This window comes from Camelus ferus, chromosome 18 (genome assembly GCF_009834535.1).
Source record: "Camelus ferus isolate YT-003-E chromosome 18, BCGSAC_Cfer_1.0, whole genome shotgun sequence".
NCBI classification, from domain to species: domain Eukaryota; kingdom Metazoa; phylum Chordata; class Mammalia; order Artiodactyla; family Camelidae; genus Camelus; species Camelus ferus.
In genome coordinates, this window is record NC_045713.1 from 17,654,650 (window position 1) to 17,675,392 (window position 20,743).

Here is a 20,743-nt window from a genome sequence, read left to right on the forward strand (position 1 = left end):
ACTTTCACGTCTGGTCCTAAAGTTGCATGATTCCTGCCCAGTACTCGAGAAAGGATTGTCATTTTTGCTGGGAAAAGGGACTATTGTGGGAGCAGAGACTTGGCTGACCTTCCCTAAAGGTGAAGTCAGAGGAAGGGATCAGTTTGATGAGCTCCCTCCTGAGGGTTAGGACCCAAGCAGAGCTTCCTTGTACGACCTTAGCAGATGCCTGTCCTGTGGCTGACCTTGAAGAACACCTTCCTCCCCAAGTATCCTGTGGCTCCCATAGGCAGGCTTGAGAGCTGCTGGGCATGTGCTAGCAATTGCCTCATCTTCAGCCCTTGCTCTAACGATGCTCCCTCCTCCAGGCAGAGACTTTCATCTCTTCTCCGCTCCTCTCTCTCTGAACGTCCACCTCTAGGGTGTCCTCAGCCATTCTCCCTTGGGCAGGGCCGCTCTGCAGTCTGGACATGGGGGAGGAGAGGCAGTCCTGACCCATCGCCCAGTCTTTTGCTCCTCAAAGGTAGGCTCAGAAAACAGAGCAAGCAGAGCCTGGAGATCAGGGGCCTGGAATGGTGAGAACCTCAATAAAAATTCAAAATGTCCTGAGTTCCCTGCATTGTTATTTCTTCTCCATTTTGTTTACCCTGGAGCAACCTCTTGAAGAAAAAGCATCTCTGGGCTTTTCTTCAGGGAAGGGAGGATTTGCTGTAACGTTCTGCTAATTTTGAAAAACATGTATAAAATCACAGGCTAAAAAAAAATAATAATCATAGAGCTAAAAACACTGATTCTGATGAATTCTAGTACAAAACAGAGGCACAGTGAAAACACATTCAATTTTAAAACGTTAAGAGGCAAAAGACGGCCCCTTTTCGCTTCCTCCCCTTCGGAGACGGCCTGCCCTCTGTCTGTGGAGTGTGTACCTACTTTTACTTTAACCTGAGCACCCAAGTTCCACACCTCTTTCCTTGCCTTTCTCTTGCCTTACACTCTATGCAGTATGTATCTCTCTAAATAAATCTACCTTTAATCAAAAAAAAAAAAAGAGGCAAAAGACCACATAGTACATAATTTACATAACACATCCAGAATAGCCAAATTATGGAGACAAAAAATAGATTAGTGGTTGCTCAGGGCTAGGTGGGAGTGACATAAGGAGAGATAACTAAAGGGCACAGTTTCTTTTTTTTTTTTTTTTCAGGGGGGAGGGCGAGGTAATCAGGTTTTTATTTATTTATTTTTAGTGGTGGTACTGGGGATTGAATCCAGGACCTCGTGTATGCTAAGCATGAGCTCTACCACTGATGTACCCTCCCTCCAGAGTTTCTTTTTGAGGTGATGAAAATGTTTTAAATTGATTGTAATTGCTAACTAAAAATTGGCACTTGCCATCTGCCTCTACAAGGATTGGATCACACTGGCACCTGCCATCAAATTCTGCTTGGATTAAATCACCAACCTCCTGAAAGGAGTTTAGGGTGGTCAGGAATGAAGCACTCTGCTCTGGGAAAACTGGCTGAACAGGCCTTCAGATAGTTATATATTTTCAGGAGATTTTATGACCCCAATTCTTGCGTCTCCTCATATCTAGAAAAGCACTAAAATCATTATGGGTGATATTTGCTCCTTGTGACTAGCAGCAGCCTCTGCCTAACTGTGTGCTTGACTGCACGTACCCCCTTCAGTGAAATCATATTTGATACTGAGTTTTTCCCCTGCCTCTTTGAAACAGTTTCAGAGCTCTCTGGGATGCTATCTCCCAGCCTAGAGTCCTCATTTTGTCCCAAATAAAACAACCCACAACTCTCACATTGTGTGATTTTATTTCAGTCGACATAATGATGGTCATAGATATTCATTAATATACTAAAACCCACTAAATTGTATTTTAAATAGATGAATTATGTGATATGTGAATTATATTTCAATAAAACTGTTTGAAAAATAAACCTTAGCAGGGAGGGTGTAGCTTAAGTGGTAGAGTGTATGCTTAGCATGCATGAGGACCTGGGTTCAATCACTAATATCTCCATTAAAAAAACAAAAAAATAAATAAACCTAATAACCTCCCCCCACCAAAAAAAAAAAAAAATTAAAAAAAAAAAACCCTTAAATGCTCTCTTTGCTGAAACCACTGTGAGAATGGAGACATTTTCAGCAACCAGACTGTCGACATTCCAGAAGATGTTGACATCACTCTGGAGGGACACACAGGCCCCTGGAGGCACCCTGCAGACAGTCTTCATCAGTATAGAACTCAGGTTTCTTGGAAAGAAAGGAAAGGGCTTTGGGTTGACAAACAGTGGAGAAGAGAAAGGAACTGGGGTTCCAGGTCACGCAGTCTGTTGTCAAACAGCACGTGATCAAGGGTGTTCCACTGGGCTTCCAGCACAAGAGTATGTCTGTGTTTGCTCACTTCCTCATTCACGTGTGCGTTCAGGAGAGCAGGTCTCCTGTTGAAATCTGAAATTTCTTGGATGAATAATCTGCAGGGCTCCTATGAGGCCAGGCATTGCTCATTCAGAATTTCAAGCCCAGAAAGTGACTTGCATTGAACCTGTATCAACTTCAGCTGCTTTGATTCAGCAAGCCACAGTTAAAAACAGGGGTATCAGAAAAATTCTGGATGTTGTTTGTGTCTCTGAAAAAGGAACCGATCAGCAGGCTGATGAATAAGCTCTGAGCCGTCTAGCTATGGAAACAAGATGATGCCAAATGATTTCCAAGATCTATTCGTGATATCTTTAAAATGCAATGAAACTTACCTATTGGGAAAAAAAATGGGAAGTCTCACACTTCTGCTCCTGATCAGCTGAGTGTCCTGTGACTTGCTTGTTATACTCCAGGCTGTGACCCTCACGTCTTTGCAGGCACACTGTGCGTTGATGCACCCCACCACCAGAAGGAATGTCTTCTGTTATTTTCTGTCCTAGACTTTTGAAAGTCCTTTGGATGCAGGGTAATTTGGGGGAAGGAGAGGAATGTGTCGTCAATGACAGTAAATGTAGTTTTAGGTATGTTTCCTTGAGCAAGTCATTTCCCCCTCTCTCAATTCAGCCTCAATTTCCTCATCTGTAGCAGAGAAAGAATAACTCCATGTTGCAGTGTTTTGGAGCAGAGTGCCTGCTCACGGGGTCTGCTGTGACTATTGCCTTCACGCGATAGGAACCCAGTGGGCACCCCCAGAGGCCCCAGGTCACCTTTACCTAAGTGGCACTCCATAAGCTCTCACTTACGGGGTGAAGTCCACATCACTGTGGTTATGAAAGGAGGATCAGTTGCCAGAGAGTTACAGACTGGCTCAGGCCAGGCAGCCAGGACTCCAGCTCAGGGCCTTACTGCAAATGTCGTGACAGCTGCTATCCCAGGAGGAATTTTTGTCCCAGTGAAGAAACAAAAGAGCTGGCATCCCAGCCAAGCTTAGAAAAATGACCTGGAGAACAGGAGAAAGAACTAAGAACAAAGCAACCTTCAAGACAAGCCTGGGGGGTATTTCAGGGGCCGAGGAGCAGGGATCCTAGTAGAAGGGAGCTTAGGGAAGGGGCAGGTGCATAGAAAAGTCACTGAAGACAGACTTACAAAGAGCATCATGACTCCATGCTTCAGACGTAATAATGATGAATAAAACACAAAAAGAGAAAAGACCCAAAAGGGAGCTGGTCAAGATAAAAACAAGCAAGACCTCTTTGTGAACCAGACTCACGCAGAAGCGGTGAGAGGGGAGACGCGTGGGCGCGCGCTGGGTCTGGGCAGGCGCTGGTGGCTGGGTGCTTTTCTTCAGCTTCCTTGGGGTAGCTGGGAGTAAGAGAACCCATGCGTAATGGCCCTCACCCAACCACTGGTCTGCATTGTCACCACAGGTTAGATTTGGCTTTTCTAGAGTTTCACATAAAAAGAATGATACAGGATGCTCTTTTGTGTCTAGTTTCTTTCATGCCGTATAATGTTTTTGAGATTCTCCATGTTATTGCCTGTGTCAGTACTTCAACATATGAATTTGAGATCTGTGGAGTGGACATGGCTGGAGATACAAACTTGCAGACTGTATTAGCGTTCTATTGCTACATAACCAAATACCCTCAAATCTGGTAGCCTAAAACAACAAGCATTTATCATGTCATGGTTTCTGCTGGTCAGGAATTTGAAAGTGCCTTAGCTGGATAATTATGGTTTGGGGTCTCTCAAACAGTGTCACTGACTCCTTCGTGTGTTCACTTATCCTCTGGTGGAAGCATTCCCCTTCTCCTGACCCTGGGAACCAAGACCTCTAAATCCATCAAACTCTAATGTTATGAAGATGGGAAACACAAACTCTGAAGATGGGTCTCTGGAAGAGATGCTGAGGGGGCCTGTTTCTATTTCTATTCCCTTTGATTCCGGACTGTGTGATCCAGCTACTGGGGAACACCGGATGTCAGCACATTGCACATCATGGAGGACAGCACCCCAAATCTGCAGAGCATTGTCCCCAAACTGGTGCCTTTGCTGAACCTTTCACAGCCACTCCACCTTCTTAACACGCTCCCCATTTCTGGCTGATGCCGAATGTGGAGGGGGCCAATGGATTCTGTGGTCATGTGCCCATTGTTACACCTCTTGCACCATAAAATGGGTCCTCTGATCTGGGGTGATACGATGCCAGAGCTTATTTTGGTAAATCAGATTCAGTAGGCCCTCCGCTAGTGATGCTGGTAGAGGCACTGTGGGCAGGGAAGCACAGCCATATCTGGAGTAGGTATCAATGACTGTCACTTTCAACTACTGGTCCCTCCGGAGTGGAAGCAGCAGCATTTTCGGATGCAGAATAGGCGGATTCCAGATTCTAAAGAGGCCTGCCAAATGCCATGTCTTTTTCTTGGTGGTAGGAAGAACGAGGTGTAATAACTTGCCCTTTACCTTAGAGGGAAGATACTGGCATGGGCAGACCATCACGCCTCTGGAAACTTCACTGACGTGGCAGGCCCTGAATCTCTGTGGGGTTTGTTTCTCACTCTGGCACGCACATACCGTGCTAGGGCATTGCAGTGCTTGCTCCTTCCTGCTCACCAGGCCCAGCGAGCAGGTTTCATTAATATAACGGACCAATGTGACGTTCTGCAGGACTTCTGCTCTTTGTAGCCTGTTCCCTGACAGGGTATAGGGGAGTCAGCATAGCCCTGAATGTCTCCGATCATCTTTCTCCCGTAATTATGACCTGCGTTTCATCCTGTTTTGTGGCTGGAGGTCGAAAAGAACACATTTGCCACATCAGTAGGCACATATCTGGTGCCAGGGCCAGCTTTTGACATCTGTCAAAATTCATCAAATGATATTTCTGAAATATGTGTAGTTTACTGTACAGGAATTTGTACTAACTAAATATATATAGGTTGACTTGCAGATGGAAAATCACTTTATTAATTTACAGAAGCAGATCGACTTTTATTTACTTATTTCTTTATTTACTTATTTACTTATTTCTCTTTGCCTGTTTGCTGTTTTTAAAAACCACTTATTGGTTTGATTCTGATTATAAAAATAATATATGTTCACTATAGAAACTTCCAAAAAGATCAGAAATGTATGAAGAACAAAATGGAAACTATACCATCGATAACGCTTCAATCTATCTGTCTACCTATATGGATATAATTTTAGCAGTATTAGGACCATACTGTATATATTTTTGCATCCTCCTTTCTCTTATTTTCATGGTGTAAGCATTTGGGAAGGAAGCCTTTAGACCTTATCAGTTCTTACAACATATTTTTACTATGCTGGGGACTGTTTACAGTACCAAGGTCCGTTATCTGAAGGTTGCTTTGGTGAACATGAAATCGGAGCAAAAAGTAATAATTAAGAAATTGGGTAATGGTACGAACAATTGTATCCAGGCCAGGTTAGTAGTATCACAGACCCCCCTCAACTCCCCAGTGTTCTCACATCTTTGTGTGTCCTTAATGCCAAACAGGGTAGGGATCCGCAGGTTGACGCCCAGGGTCAAGGCTATGGCCCCGCGAGCCCGCAGGGCAGACGTCACTAGGCATGCTGAGGCTTTGCCTGAGCTCACCGGTGTCCCGCAGGCATACGTGAATGGAGGTGTCCCAAGCCGGCCTTCTTGCAGAAAGGGGGGAAACCCGGCGGTCTCCCGGGTCCCGCTCCCGCCCGCGGCCCTGAATCGGTGGCTTTGGGCGCGAGCAGCCAGGGAGAGGAGGGCGGGGACAGGCGCACGCAGTGACCTCGCGGGCACGGAGCCAGCGGCCTCGGCCTGCCTGGGACCGGGCTGGAGCTCGGGCCCCGCTCGGGCCCCCCGTTGGCCCCACGAGGGCCCTCCCCCGCCGCCTTCAAGTCTCGCGTGGGCTTCGCGTCGGCCTCCAGACCAGGAACTCGCCTTCCGTCAAGATGGCGTTGGGGGAGGGACACGTGACGCCAAGCCCCGCCCCCCCCCCCCCCCCCCGCGCTCAGCACCCGGCGCCCGTCCGCAAGCAGCTAGCTGCCGCGCGGAAACCATGCTGCGGGAGCGGGCGGGCGCCTGGGCCGTGCTCGGCCCGCTGCTCTGGGGCTGCGGGCTGGCGCTGCTGCAGGGCGGGATGCTCTACCCCCGGGAGAGCCGGTCGCGGGAGCGCAAGGAGCTCGACGGCCTCTGGAGCTTCCGCGCCGACTTTTCCGACAACCGGCGCCAGGGCTTCGAGCAGCAGTGGTACCGGGCACCGCTGCGGGAGGTGCGGGCTCTGGTGAGGGGCACGGGGTCAGGGCAGGGAAGCTCCTGGAAGCCAGGAGGGGGCCGTGAGGAGCCTTCCCCTGTGCCTTCGGAACTGCCAGCCGCTAAGAGGTTAAAGGTGGACGGGCTTGGGGGCGTGGGGTCGGCCCACCCGGGGAGGGACCCTGAAGGAGGAAATGGGTGGGCCCGACGTCTGTTCGGAGGCGGAGGCGGGGCAGTGTCCGTGCACCCGAGTGGGGGGCGGGTGGCGGGGCAGGGGAAGAAGGGGAGGCTTTGGACATCTTGGGGCCACCTCTGCCCTGGCAGGAAGGACCCTGGATTCAGGTAGAGGGCGGGGCTTGGTATCCCGCCAGCCGAGGACGCCCCTGTCCGGGTCTCCACTCTGACTTAGGTCGCAGGTGGAGAGTGGTGGCGAGGGCTGGGGCAGGAGTAGGCTTGTGTGCTTATCCGACGCTCACCTCACTTAGATCCTCTTTTCCGTCCTGGCTGCCTAGCCTTCATCAAGCAGAGGAAGAAGGGAGAGTGTGCATGTGCCCCACTCACAGCTTCCTCACCATAGTGGCCCTGCGCCCTGGCCCATCTTCCTCTCTGGCACTGTCAGTTGATCATTTTCCTCTTAGTCAGGGTCTGGTCTCTGCAGATCCCTCTTGCCCAACGCTGGTGTGGCCTTGGGCGCACCCTTTTCCATGGATACCTTGGTGCCTGCTGCCCTGAGAAAGAACTTTTGGCCCCACCAGACCTGGGACAGAAACCATCCTAGCAGTTGGTCGCTCATCAGCAAGTTATCCATACAGCTAGATACACTGGGCCTGCAGCTGTGAAGGACAGGAAATCTTTGCCTCCTTGGAAGTCACATGCTCCGTATACAAGATATTTTTAGGAAGCTCTTCCCCAGGCTGCTTCCAGACTCACTCACTGAGCTATCTGCCCCACTCCTGCCTTGCCTTCTGTCTGAGGTGTTCAAGGGTCTCGAGGTTCAGGCGATTCCCTGCAGGGCCCAGGTTCACCTAGTTTGGCCAGCATGTGCAGAGGCAGTATTGAATGGGCCCTGGCCCCAAAAGGCTTTCCCTGGCCCTGCAGCAAGCCCTCTGCCACTGTCCACACTCTTCACAGAGCTGATCACCTGACAGCAGAGGCCTTGTTAACTGTTTTGTTCACTTTTATTCCCAGCGCCCAGAACAGCATGTAGGTGTTCACTGTACACCGTTGACGGAGTGAGTGAATGACTGGATCTACTTCACAGAGTTGTGAAGATTAAATGAGTCCATAAAAGACATTGTTTGGTTGCTGGCAAAGAACAATGGCAGGGCGGCCTGGAATCGGGGAGGGTCTGGGAGAAGTCACGTGGTCCAGCCTTCTTCCTGCAGATGGGGTTGCTGGGGTACCTGGCCCCTTGGATTCCTAGGTGACCTGGACCTGACTCCAGCCCATTGTTCCCTCAGTCGGGCCCCACCCTGGACATGCCGGTTCCCTCCAGCTTCAACGATGTGGGCCAGGACGGGCGGCTGCGGAGCTTTGTTGGCTGGGTGTGGTACGAGCGGGAGGCCACCCTGCCCCAGCGGTGGACCCAGGACCTGGGCACAAGAGTGGTGCTGAGGATTGGCAGTGCCCACTATTACGCCATCGTGGTCAGTGCCACAAGCAGGGCGAGTGGATGGGTAGGGCCATTGAGCATGCATGCGGCTGTCTTGGGGTGCCTGGCTCCCAGCTGTCACCTGATAGCCTGCCTTCCTGGGTGCGTGGGGGGCACACTCATGCCCCGCACTGGGGTTTGTGCCCTGGGTGGGAGAGGGTTGCCTAATCTGTTCCCTTGGAGCTCCGTTCCTCCACTCCTGAGGCAGGTGGCAGCTGGCAGGGCTCCCAACCACCCCCCATGCTGCCTTTATGTGAGGGAGTGCCTGAGACAGCAGGGTCCCCCCATCCCTCCCTATGTCTGCAGTGGGTGAATGGGGTCCATGTGGCAGAGCACGAGGGGGGCCATCTCCCCTTCGAGGCTGACATCAGCAAGCTGGTCCAGAGTGGGCCCCTGTCCTCCTGCCGCATTACCATCGCCATCAACAACACGCTCTCCCCCTACACCCTGCCGCCAGGGACCATCCTCTACCAGACCGACACCTCCAAGTGAGCCGCACCTCTCTCCCCGCCCCTGCCCAGTGAGCAGCCTTCCCACCAGGGGCAGGGTGGCCTTAGCAGAAGTGAGGCCCTGGTTCTGGGAGGCCAAGGAGACATGTGAGCTAATGTCGAAGGACCCAGGGCAAGGCCCCAGTTGGCTCCTCTCCTCTCATCCTAGGTACCCCAAGGGTTACTTTGTCCAGAACACCAACTTTGACTTCTTCAACTACGCGGGACTGCACCGGTCTGTGCTCCTCTACACCACGCCTATCAGCTACATTGATGACATCACCATCACCACCGACGTGGACCAAGACATTGGTGAGGCTCCTGGCAGGATCTGCCCTTGGCCAAGCCCCAAGTAGCTTTGTTCCCCATTTGGAAAGATCCCGCAGAAGAAAGTCTCTCCCAGCGTCTCCACACTCTCAAGCTTCCATCCACCTCAGAAACCGAAGTCCAGCCTCTCCGAGCTGGCAGGGGCTTCGGAAATCACGTGTCTGCTCTGACCTCGTTTTGGGAGGAAATGAGGTCCACTGAGAAGAGGGGCTTGTCTAACATCATAGCTCAGAATTCACGAGAACCCGTGTCCGTTCTCCTCTGTGCTGCCCTCACTCAATCTCCCGTCGCTGCTGACTGAGCTCAAGAAATGGACGGCTGTCAGCTGGGGACTCCTCAGAGCGGTAGCCTCAGGGAGCGCTCCTCTGTCAGCCCCAGGTCACACCCCTGCCTCTTCTCTCTTGTCTGATCTCTCGCTCCTCTCCCGCAGGGCTAGTGAATTACCAGATTTTCATCCAGGGAAGTGAACACTTCCAGCTAGAAGTCTTTCTTTTGGATGCGGACGGCAGGACCGTGGCCCAGGGGACAGGGGGCCAGGGCCAGCTGCAGGTGCCCAGGGCCCACCTCTGGTGGCCGTACCTGATGCATGAGCACCCTGCCTACCTGTACTCGTTGGAGGTAATGGTGGTGAGCCCTGGGGCTGTGGGAGGCCTTTTACCCCCCATCCTGGCTTCAGCAGGGGTGCCGGATGGGTGGGCGGGCAAGCGTGGTCCTCTGAACTTCCTAGCCACTTGGGTCGAAGTGTCCCAAGCCTGATTCATTCAATCTTTGGTGGGGAGGCCCAGTTTTGAAGAGCAGGCCTCAGGGGGAGGGTGGACGAGAGTTCCTCCTTGCTAACGGCAGAGGCCTGTACTTTCTGCATCTCTCTGCTTGCAGTCCCAGAGGTGGGCCGCTGTGGTTTACAAGGGGTCATCCTGCTGAAGTGCAGGCTGCATGAGGCTCCAGGCCACCAAGAATGCCTCACGCCCAGGGCTTGGCTTTCACAGGTGAGGCTGACCGCACAGACGGCAGATGGGCCTGTGTCTGACTTCTACACCCTCCCCGTGGGGATTCGCACCGTGGCAGTCACAGAGAGCCGGTTTCTCATCAATGGGAAACCTTTCTATTTCCATGGGGTCAACAAGCATGAGGATGCAGATGTGAGTTGGGGCTGCTGGGTCCCTGTGGGGGCTGTTTTTCTCCAACCTCTTCCCCATGTCCCCTGGAGCGGTCAAGGGCAGCTCAGAGCAATTCGTCAAAAGTACTTCAGCACAAAACCCCTGACTAATGGGGCGTGTGCTTGGTCTGGATGGGGGGCTAGCGGGGTGACTCTTGAGGGGCCGGGCTCCAGAAGGAAGCACGTCTTGGACAGCGGGCAGGGGGTCACTCTGCTCTGCTGTTCCCTAGATCCGAGGGAAGGGCTTTGACTGGCCACTGCTGGTGAAGGACTTCAACCTGCTTCGTTGGCTGGGTGCCAACGCCTTCCGCACCAGCCACTACCCCTACGCCGAGGAGCTGATGCAGCTCTGCGACCGCTATGGGATCGTGGTCATCGATGAGAGTCCAGGCGCGGGCATCGCGCTGGCGTGAGTACCCTCCACCCTCCGCCCACCCTGCCCAGCCCGCCCAGCCCGGCACTGTGTGATCGCCTGACCCACTCCCTTTCCTCCTGCGGCCCCGCAGCCAGAGCCTCAGCAACGTGTCTCTGCAGCACCACCTGGAGGTGATGGAGGAGATGGTACGCAGGGACAAGAACCACCCGGCCGTTGTGATGTGGTCCGTGGCCAACGAGCCCGCTTCCTCCCTGAAGCCAGCTGGGTATTACTTCAAGTGAGTGCCCCCGCCTCCCCTCCTCAGGCAGGCGGGAGACCTCAGCCCTTTGGCCCAGCTCAGCCTGGGCTGGCAGCCACGGGAGGGCTGGGTGAGTCCTGGGGTGGGTGTGGGTCGTGAGAGGGTCAGCGTCTGCTCCCAGCCCAGGGGGACCCGTAACTGGTTAGTTCAAGGAACCAAATACGCACCCACCCAAATTGCAGTTTCAACCCAGTGAGCCCCGGTGTCTCTTTTCCACACCCAAAATGAAAGCCAGAGTTAACAAAACCTACTTACGTGCATAACTTCAAGTTTAAAAAAAATAGTGACATAGCCTAACTGTGCTATAAAGGGAGAGTCATTGGTAAAATAACACGTGAGTGCCTGGGCCTGACTCCCCAGGAGACCCAGTGAAGAGACCAGATGCTTGCAGCTGGACGTGGAATCTCCCTGGAACACAGCTACAAAAGCTGGTCGCTCTGATACCCTGAGCAGCGTTCCCTTTAATGCCACGCTTCTTAAACCAGTGAGCCACTCTAGGTGAAGTTCCAAACAAAACCAAGTATCATCTTCCCTCAATTTTTACAATATCTCCATTTCTGGGAAATTGAGTGAGTTAAAACTGGAAAAAAACAAAACACAACTCTGTGAAACTTTGGCCCTGCCTGTAAAGGGGAGTAAGGCTTTATAAAACCAGCTTATCTAGGTACATAATTATAAACTGGTTTTTCAATGACATGCATATTCTAACGATTCTAAAATTACATCTTTGGACAGGACCAGGCTTATCTAAAGTTCATAGTCCGTTCACTGAATGCCAGTAGCTCTGCCTTCCCCCAGGCATTGCTTTGGACAGAAACACCGCTTAGGGGCCATCTCCCTGAAGGGGGAGGGTTCATGGTCCCTGAGGGAGGCTGGCCTTGCTTGGGGTGTTCCTTGATTCCTTCTCTTCCTTATGATCGTGCAGTTGTTGTGGGGTTTTTTTTAATTAAAAATTATATTTTGTTTTAGGGGGGAAGTAATTATGTTTATTTATTTATTTAAATGGAGGTACTGGGGATTCAGCCCAGGACCTCATGAATGTCATGCATGCTAGGCATGGACTCTGCCCTCCCCCCTACCATGATCATGCAGTTGTAACGAAGCCTGTAGAGGAGGATTATTTCTCTTACTGTAGAGGCAGCAGGGGCCATTGAAATAGTCCCTGAGGCAGTCACTGCATGCATCCCAGTGTCCCGGGTTGGGCTCTGAGGAGCGGGCCCACTGGGTGAAGGAAAGCTCTGCAAACACAGTCCTGGAGCACGTAGTGGGGCGCGGGTGTGCTGAGCCTGGCTCGTGCACAGAAAGGACTACAGGCCCCCAGGAATGAGTGCTCGCGCTTCCCGAGGGGCCTCCTGGGGAGGGGGACAGAGGGGAATGTGTGACTGGGGGAGAAGCGGGAATGGGGCTGGATGTGGGTAGAGCTGCCTGGGCTGGAGGAGCTGGGCTGGGCTGTGAAGCTCCCCGGATGACAAATGGGCTGTTTCAGACAGTGGGTTTGGGGGCACTGTTCTAGCCTGTGGGAACCACAGCCTTCGAATGAGAGGAGCAGTGAGGGTAGAGGGGATCAAGGAAAGAAAAACCAGCTGTGAGGAAAAAGGAGAGAAAAGTAGGATTGAACAGTGAATGAGGGTGGTCTGCACTGGGGAGGCCGAGCCCCGACCACAGACTGGCCCCTCTGTCGGGGAGCCTCCTCCGCCACTGCTCCTTGGTTAACACGAACCTGCAGGAATGCCAGTTTCCGAGAGGCCCCGCTGACTCTGCAGTCTTGATGATGTGCCCTGTCACTGTCGCATAGAACCCTGTGCTTCCTCTTCCCTAGTTCCTGCCTCTTGTCATTAGTCACATCCACCTGTGCTGGTGTCTGTCCTGCCACAGGCTACGTGCTGTGTGGCTCTTAAGTCTTTAGTGAGTGCCCAGCACACAGCTGGCCTCCTCGTACTTGCTCCCTCATTATTTGTTAAATTAACATCCATCTTAATCCATACCCCATCCATTCCTGTTTTTAAGAGCTTTGCCAGAGATGCAGAAGCTAGCTTCTGGCAGCGCCCAGCCCAAGGACCTCAGCTCTGTGTCCCTCTCACCCCTGGAGGAAGGCCTCCCCCTGAGGGTGAGAGGGTGGGGACGGGGCTGGGATTTGCAGAGGGGAAAGAGAAGGAATGGTGTCAGGCAGCATGCTGTCTGGAGGAACATGTTTGCTTACCTGAAATACACTTGAAGGCAGGGAGGGAGGAGAGCAGTGCTTCTGGTGTTTCCGGCTGGGAAGATGGGAGGGAGAGGAGGCAAGGTGGGTATCCGAGAGCTCTTCCCTGACTGACGGCACCGTGTCTTCTGCCCCCCCCCCCCCCCCCCCGTGGACAGGACGCTGATTGCCCACACCAAAGCCTTGGACCCCTCCCGGCCCGTGACCTTTGTGACCAAGTCCAGCTATGAAGCAGACCTGGGGGTAAGCCTGGGGGTCTTCACGTCATGTCTCCCCTTTGCCTGTCCTCTCGTCCTGCCCTGATGCTTGCTGAAATGAACTGCCGGGAGGGCCCATGAGCAGCCAGTCCAGCCATTTCCATAGGTGGTCTTCAGGGTAAAGAGAACTTCCTGCCGACTCGCCCAGCAGTGCGGCTTCTTCTCTGTAAGGAGGCTGAGCACAGGGAGGTCATATTCATTCTCAGTTCAGATTCATATGTTTTTATGTCTCTCACTGTAATGTTATGCCCCTCAGTTTACTATGCTCATAAAAGGGCAGAACTTAAAGTTGCCATTGTCCCGTGTTCCTCAAACCTGGCAGATAGTCAGGACCGCTGAGGGAAGCTTTTTACTTTTTTTCTCTCTTTAAAATTTTTTTTTTTTGGTGGAGGGAGGTAATTAGGTTTATTTATTTTAATGGAGGTACTAGGGGTTGAACCCAGGACCTCGTGGGTGCTAAGCATGCACTCTACCCCTGAGCTATCCCCTCCCCCTCTACTGAGGGAAGCTTTTTGAAAGTACAGAGGTCTGGATTCTGAGATTCTGATTTAGCAAGTCCAGGGTGAGCATCTGAGGTTTTGAAAAGCTCCTCAGTGAGTCCAGTCATCAGCCAGCTGGGGGAACCTCAGACTGCCAGCCCCTGGGATTGAGAATCGAAAGGACAGGGCCACACAGCTGGCTGGACCCCATGGCCGCCCTCACGGTCTCTGGGGGCAGCAGCCCCTCACAAACTGTGTGTTGAGTTGCATCGAAGCTGTAAGACCTGGGAGCAAGAAAATGTTCCTGCCCTGGAGAACAGAGGCCAGTACTTAAAAGTGCTCCAGAAAGAGAATCCTCTAAAGAAAGAATGGATGAGAAAATACTACACAAATAAAAATTGTGAGCGCTGTCATTTTAACATGGAAGGGATGGTTTGAAGCTGTGGGGTTCACCTGCCACCCCGAGAACACCCCCTTCAGAGGAGCACAAAGATTGTGGGGAAACAGCAGCAGGGCACAGGCAGACCCATTTGAGGGGCCAGGGGGATCTGTGCCGGACCCCTCGGGAGGCTGCCAGACCCATCTGGGGTGTGTGAGCCATGTTCAGACGCCCAGCCTCCCCGTCTGCATCTTTCCGCCTCCAGTTTGGAAGGGTGCCACGGTCGCTTGGGAAAGACGGGGCCCGTCGGCCCCCGAGCACACTGAAAGTGAGCACGTGTTTAGGTGAGCCATGCTGCTCCGTCCCCAGCCCCACTTGAGGCAGTCCTGCCCCATTATCTTGGCTTCCCTCCCAGGAGGGAATTCTCCAGCCACTTTGTGGCACCCAGCACGAGCTCACGGTGAATCCAGAATCTGTGAGGAGAAAAACTGCCTCTGTCCCACAGTTTGGGACATTTCTCCAGGGCCAGGGGGAAGGCCAGGTACAGGAGTGCAACCTAGGGAGGAACCAAGCCGGTTGGGATGGGCCCTGGGCTCCCCCCACTGGGGCCTGGGTGTCTGGCGCCCACTCCGCCTCTCATCCCCCTGCCCTGGGCCCGCCTGCAGCCAGGTCAGGGGCCCCGGCCCAGCATTAGAGACTTGCTCCATTCAGTATCTGACTACATTTCCAACACACGTGAGCATCTAAATCGTTTTCTGCACCGCCGCCTTACCTCTGTGGGAAGAGCCCCCGCAAGTGTGGGAGCCCTAACGCTGTCACACAGTCTGGACGGTGAACAAGCTTTGCACACTGTTCTAGGTGCCGTACGTGGACGTCATCTGTGTGAACAGTTACTACTCCTGGTATCATGACTACGGGCACATGGAGGTGATTCAGCTGCAGCTGGCCACCCAGTTTGAGAACTGGTACCGGACCTACCAGAAGCCAATTATTCAGAGCGAGTATGGAGCAGAAACCATTGCAGGGTTTCACCAGGTAAATAATGTAGAACATTCAGGTTATGTTTTCACTTTCTTGGATGTGATGTCACTCATTGCCCCAGGCTGGGAAGGTGCCTCCTCCCCTGTTCATCACTTGTCCTGATGATCTGTCTCCCTGCCGATCTTCAAGCCCACCCCAACCTGCCCCTCCACACTTGCATGATCCTAAGGCAGCCTCCTTATGGGCCTGGTTTCCAGCCTCCCACTCGCTGCCCAAGTGGTCTTTCGAACAAATCTAGACCTTAGAGTCCCGTCACTGGCTCCCCTTGGCCCACAGGACAGAGCCCTCATCCCTGGTCAGGGCGGTCAGCATCCTTTGCCCTCTGCCCTCTCCCAGGTCTTCACCCTCCTCTGCCTTCACCTCTGGACCCTGGACTGTTTTCAGTATGCTCATTGGCTGTAGCTCTCGGGCCGTTCCTTCTGCCTGCAATGCCTCTTTGGCACCGTGATCGCCAGCTCCTGGACTCTCACTCAGGGTTGGCGCCTCAGCTGGCTGGCCCCTCTTTGGTGAAGTTTACCCACCGGCCCAGGCAGAGGAACTGTCCCCTCTCCTCGGTCTTTCTCAGTATGCCTCACTGTGCACGGTCCTTATTTCTTTGCCTCTCTCCTCGTCCACACGGGGGGCTCCAGGAGGGAGACTCAATCCTACTTCTTGTTGCTTCCCGAGCACTCAGCAGTGTCCGACACACAGCAGGTGCTAAATAATATTTGTGAAGGGAGTGAGTGAGATCTTGGAACAATGTTTAATCACTAGGTTTTTCTCATTGTTTGGTCCATTTCCTCACCAAAGAGAGGCTGCTTTGTCTTGTGGGGATGTTTTCCATGTGGATTCTTGGACCCGAGCCAGCCCCTCATCCCCAGCAGCCACCCCACACTCACCTGTCACAACTACTGGGACTCCTTGTTGACACCCCTCTTCTAGTCTGCTTATCCTTGTATGCTCAGCGGTAACCCACATGGACTGCCTTACTCTGTTCACACCCTTGCATCCATCTTGCTTACACAGAATGGCACTTCTGCAAACTGGTAAAGTATAGGGGAGTATCTCATGAAGACAAAATATATGCACACTTGTTCCCCCTCTTTGAAGAGGTAACCAACTCTGAGTTTTTAAGAAATTCTAAAAGAGCCCATTTATTGGCTCTGGTAACCTAACTGGAGAATGGGCAATGATTTGTTTGTAATTTTAACATTTATTTATACACATAAGCAACAAACAGCTTTCTGTGTTTTTTATAAACGATATAAATATTAACAAAAAATAAAAGAGCCCAGGTCAGCACTATCTGATACAGCGTTTTGTGGTGATGGAGATGTTCTGAACCATTAGCCACATGTAGCTGCTGAGGACTTGGAATGTGACGAGCATGACTGAGGCAATGTAGTTTCATTTAGTTTTAAATTTAAATAGTTGTGTGTGTGCGCCTGGTTTTAAGACAAAGCAGGGTCCTTTCCATGAAAACACAGTAAGGAACTCGACCTCTTGCTCTGGGACGGGAACAAAACAGGGCTCAGTTGCACAGTCTTGTCTTCAGTGCATCCCGTATAATAGCATTTGAATCCTGCTCTCTGGGAAGGAGAGCCAAAGCCAGCAGGGTTTGGTTCTCTCGTGAGGTGATTGAAATGCTGCATCCCTGAGCGTCTAAGACTGAGCAGCCCCCCTACCCCCTGTGCCGCCCTGGCCAAGTTCCCATGGGATGAAAACTCAGCCTTTGTGCTCCAAGAACACCTGAAAAGATAATTATATCTTAGATTGTGACACACAGGAGCTCTTCAGCAAATACTGAGTGAGCCCAGATGTGGCCTCTGTTTTTGTTGAGGACAGCCTTCTCCTTACCTGGCAGGTCTCAGCTTAAGTGTTTCCTCAGGGCAGCTCTCTGTGGACCCAGCCTCAGTCCCCACCCTGCATGCTCCCTGTTCACCCTCATTACACTCACAGCTTGTGTCTTGCCAGGTCATAAAGCCTGTGAGGGCAGGGACCCTATCTTTCTCGTTTGTCCGACTTTGTCCCCGATGCCTGCCATATGAGCAGATCCTAAATAATTATTTGTTGAATGGATGCATGTGCTAAACAGCAGATACTCACCCAGACGAGACACAGATGAATCTGAGGCGAGTTAAATCTGAATCACACCAGTTCTCAAATTATGCACTAGCAGCCACTTAAAACTTGTGTTTTAAATTTATTATCCAGGGACATATTTTTACTTCCAGCGGAGTTCAGCTTTAAGACTGCACTGGGGAATAGAGATGGAAAAGTAAGATAAAGGAAATAGCAAATTCTGTTTATAAAATAAAGCAGCTTACTCATTAAGTTTTGTAAAAAATCTTTTTCACTCTGGGCTGTGTCATACCCTGGCTGCGCCTCTGCACCAGCGTCAGCAAGCCCTGCGGGCACTGCAGCCCACCACGAGGACGCGTACTTCGGCCGTTGTCACGTGGACCTTTATTTTTCTCTAACGTTTACGGTTCTGCTAGTTCTGACTCCCAAATTCTCATTGCCTTGAATTCCAGGACCCACCTCTGATGTTCAGTGAGGAGTACCAGAAAGGCCTGCTAGAGCAGTATCACTTGGTCCTGGATCAAAAACGCAAAGAATACGTGGTTGGAGAGCTCATCTGGAATTTTGCTGATTTTATGACCGACCAGTGTAAGTGAGAGTTTGGTTTACGGAATGTACCCCTTCTCATTTTTTCAGGTTGGCATTTTAGTTCAGGACATTTGGTTGTAAGAACTCTGGAGACAAGAAGGGAAAAAGCTGATCTAATCCATGCAGGCCACATGGAGGGCTTCCTAGGAAAAGCAAGCTGTGTTTAGCAAGCAGCAGTCACTTGCCTGCTTCCTGAATCATTTTATGGTAAACGAGCAAGTGGAAGAGCCTACTGCCTCGAGGCAAGGATGGCTAACTTGTCTCTGTCTGCTTCACCACACTATGAGGCAAAAGAGGACCTCATGCTGGATTTACTGGTGGGATTCACTCATTATTCCAGAGTAAGGTACAAAGCCCAAGAAACTTAAGATATTTCAGTGTGTTTGGTATTATTCACTTATAAAAAGGTACGTTAACGAATATAGGTAAGTGTCAAAGCGTTTTGAACGTGGGAGTGTTTAAAAGCCTTCAAAGTGAATACGATCTGTACTTTCTCAAGTGGGGATAATGAGCACAAAAGTTCCAAATGAATGTTTCCCGTTTCTTCCTACACCTCTCGGTTACTAGCTTCTTAAAATACCGTGAACTTAGGATAGCGATCTGGGGAGGTAGGGAAAGATTTGGTAGTAGTGGGAATTACATTACATTACTTACGGGGAAAGACAAGTTTTTGGAAGGTTCAAGTTTAATTAAAAATCAGAATGGAAAGAGGTAAAGAGAAAAAAAAGAAAATATGAGCCCCCCACTCTGCTTGGCGCATGAGATTAATGGCTCCTGGAAATATCTTGGATGGAAGTCTGGTTTGGTGAGTAGGTGCACTGGCTTCGTGTACTAAGAAATGAGCTGTGTGACCTTGGACAGGGCACCTGACCTTTTCATCAGCCTGTAAAGTGCCTGCCACCTCGCCGGTGGATGCGGGGAGTCCAGTTGATGAAGTGCTTGGCACAGGACCTGGCATTTGCTTTTCAAGTTCAAGTTCGTCTTGAACTTCTCCGTGGGAAAGACCTCCTTTCCACTTAACAGAAGCAGTGGTTTCTCTGGGAGGTAAAGAAGTTGTGCTGGAAGGGCAGCCTGACAGGTTGTTGTCAGCCCTGCCCCCTTCCTGGCTCCAGCCCTGGTGGACCTGCCACCAGCAGTGGGGACCCAGTGGGAAATCTGCCCCAGCCGGAAGTCTGCCCTGGAGAACTTAAAAATTTGACTGGACCAGACTCTGGCTCCCACTAGGAGAGCTGTGTCCCCAGAAAGGCCCAAGCTTTTTTCCAAGGGTAATGCCTTGTCTCAGCCCCACTCATTATGAGGCAGCTGGGTCCCTATCATGTCTTAAACCTTATTTTGCAAGTGAAAGATAAACAGTTTTGGATTTTTTCCCCTAACATGAAAAATCAACACACCAGGGGGCTGAAGTGTTTTGGGGGAGCAGTGGTATTTAAACCTTTAACTCACTAAGGGGCCACTTCAGATACCACTTCAGACCAGGCAGCTGTGAACCATGAGAGGACGTCTGTTTAGGGCCCAGCTTGGCTCCAGGCTGGTTCTGGCTTGGCCCATTGGGAGTCACCTGAAACGCCTTTTGTCTTGTTTCTAGCACCACAGAGAGCAATAGGGAATAGAAAGGGCATCTTCACCCGTCAGAGACAACCGAAAAGTGCAGCATTCCTGTTGCGAGAGAGATACTGGAAACTCGCCAATGAAACCTGGCACCACCAGTCAGCTGTGAAGCCACAGTGTGTGGAAAACAGCCCGTTTATCTTTTAAAGCAAGAACTACCTCTCTGCCGACACCGGCTCTGTCGGCTCCCTGCTCCCCAAGTGAGGGGCGACGTCCACAGCACACAGACAAGTGCTTCTTGGACTGCGCCCAGCAGACTGGGAGGTTCCCGGTCTGGATTCTGTGGAAATGTGCTAGAAGGGAATGTTACAGGTGAAAATAAAGGCTTTTGTGGTATGGGAATAAAGAGTTGTCTTGTAAGTGACCATCCATATGTTGGATGATTGGTACCGCTGAAAAGCATCTCAAGTTGCTTCCAGTGTCAGGCTGTTTTCAGGCTGGAACCGAGTGTGGACTCTTGAGAAGCCTCTGCTTCCGCGCTCACACCGCACTCAGGGTGGCTGGTTACAGACTGGGTGCTGCCCCAGGAGCAGCCCCAGGGCCACCTGCGCTCAGATCCCACCTGTGCTTTCGGCCACCACACTCCTGGTCTCGACTGGAGTGGGTGACACTGAACTCCACAGATGGGCTGAAGTCCCAGCCAGTCCACAGACAGTGGTACCCTGCTGGGATAGCGCACAAGGTCTGTGTGCCAGCTTCCAGAGTTAAGCTGACCGAGAAGCGTAAGAAAGGTAAGAACTGAGGGAGGTCAGAATTGGAAGGGAGCTCAGGGGTACCAGTTCTTCCAGAACATTCTCCCAACCTCAGCCACGGTTCTGCCTGTACTGACGGATAGAGGGGCACAAAAGCCCACTGGGCCCCTCACAACCGGCCCACTGAATGTGACGAGGCCTCATAGGCAAGTGCCACAGGCCTTGGTACCTCTGGGCGCCGCCGCCTGCCCTGCTCCAGAGGATGGTCTTTCCTTAGGGAGCCTTCCCGCCTCTTCTTCCACAGGCTCCACTAAGGCAAGTAAGGGGCCTTATTTGTAGGATTTCGGTGTTCGTCAGTCCTGGTTCAAAGCTGGAAGCATTGGAAAAATACCGTCCAATCAAATCAAGGACTGAACCAATACAGTTGTTAATGCAAAGTTTGACTCACTTCACTATTTCACGTCTCAACACACGCCCT

General features: G+C 51.7%; 1 protein-coding gene across 2 annotated transcripts; it reads left to right on the top strand.

Annotated features, from left to right (window-relative positions):
• The first annotated feature begins 5,937 nt into the window (after nt 1–5,937).
• Nucleotides 5,938–19,919, top strand: GUSB (glucuronidase beta). Of its 2 annotated transcripts, none has more exons than XM_032460359.1 (12): nt 5,938–6,695; nt 8,125–8,310; nt 8,622–8,803; nt 8,973–9,115; nt 9,561–9,748; nt 10,117–10,269; nt 10,517–10,695; nt 10,793–10,939; nt 13,319–13,403; nt 15,134–15,310; nt 17,830–17,965; nt 19,551–19,919. In XM_032460359.1, the coding sequence occupies exons 1-12, from the start codon at nt 5,970–5,972 to the stop codon at nt 19,718–19,720; spliced, it is 2,472 nt and encodes an 823-aa protein (XP_032316250.1). In that variant the 5' UTR covers nt 5,938–5,969; the 3' UTR covers nt 19,721–19,919. The 2 variants fall into 2 exon arrangements, with proteins under 2 accessions (XP_032316250.1, XP_032316251.1); XM_032460360.1 differs by having other exon boundaries at nt 5,941–6,683.
• Nucleotides 19,920–20,743: the final 824 nt, after the last annotated feature.

What these genes read in the sequence shown, in the direction of transcription:
- GUSB (XM_032460359.1), top strand. Translation starts at nt 5,970, where the DNA reads ATGGCCCCGCGAGCCCGCAGGGCAGACGTCACTAGGCATGCTGAGGCT. An exon ending in CCATTGCAGGGTTTCACCAG is followed by an intron (nt 15,311 to 17,829) that starts GTAAATAATGTA and finishes CTTGAATTCCAG; the next exon opens with GACCCACCTCTGATGTTCAG. An exon ending in TGATTTTATGACCGACCAGT is followed by an intron (nt 17,966 to 19,550) that starts GTAAGTGAGAGT and finishes TCTTGTTTCTAG; the next exon opens with CACCACAGAGAGCAATAGGG.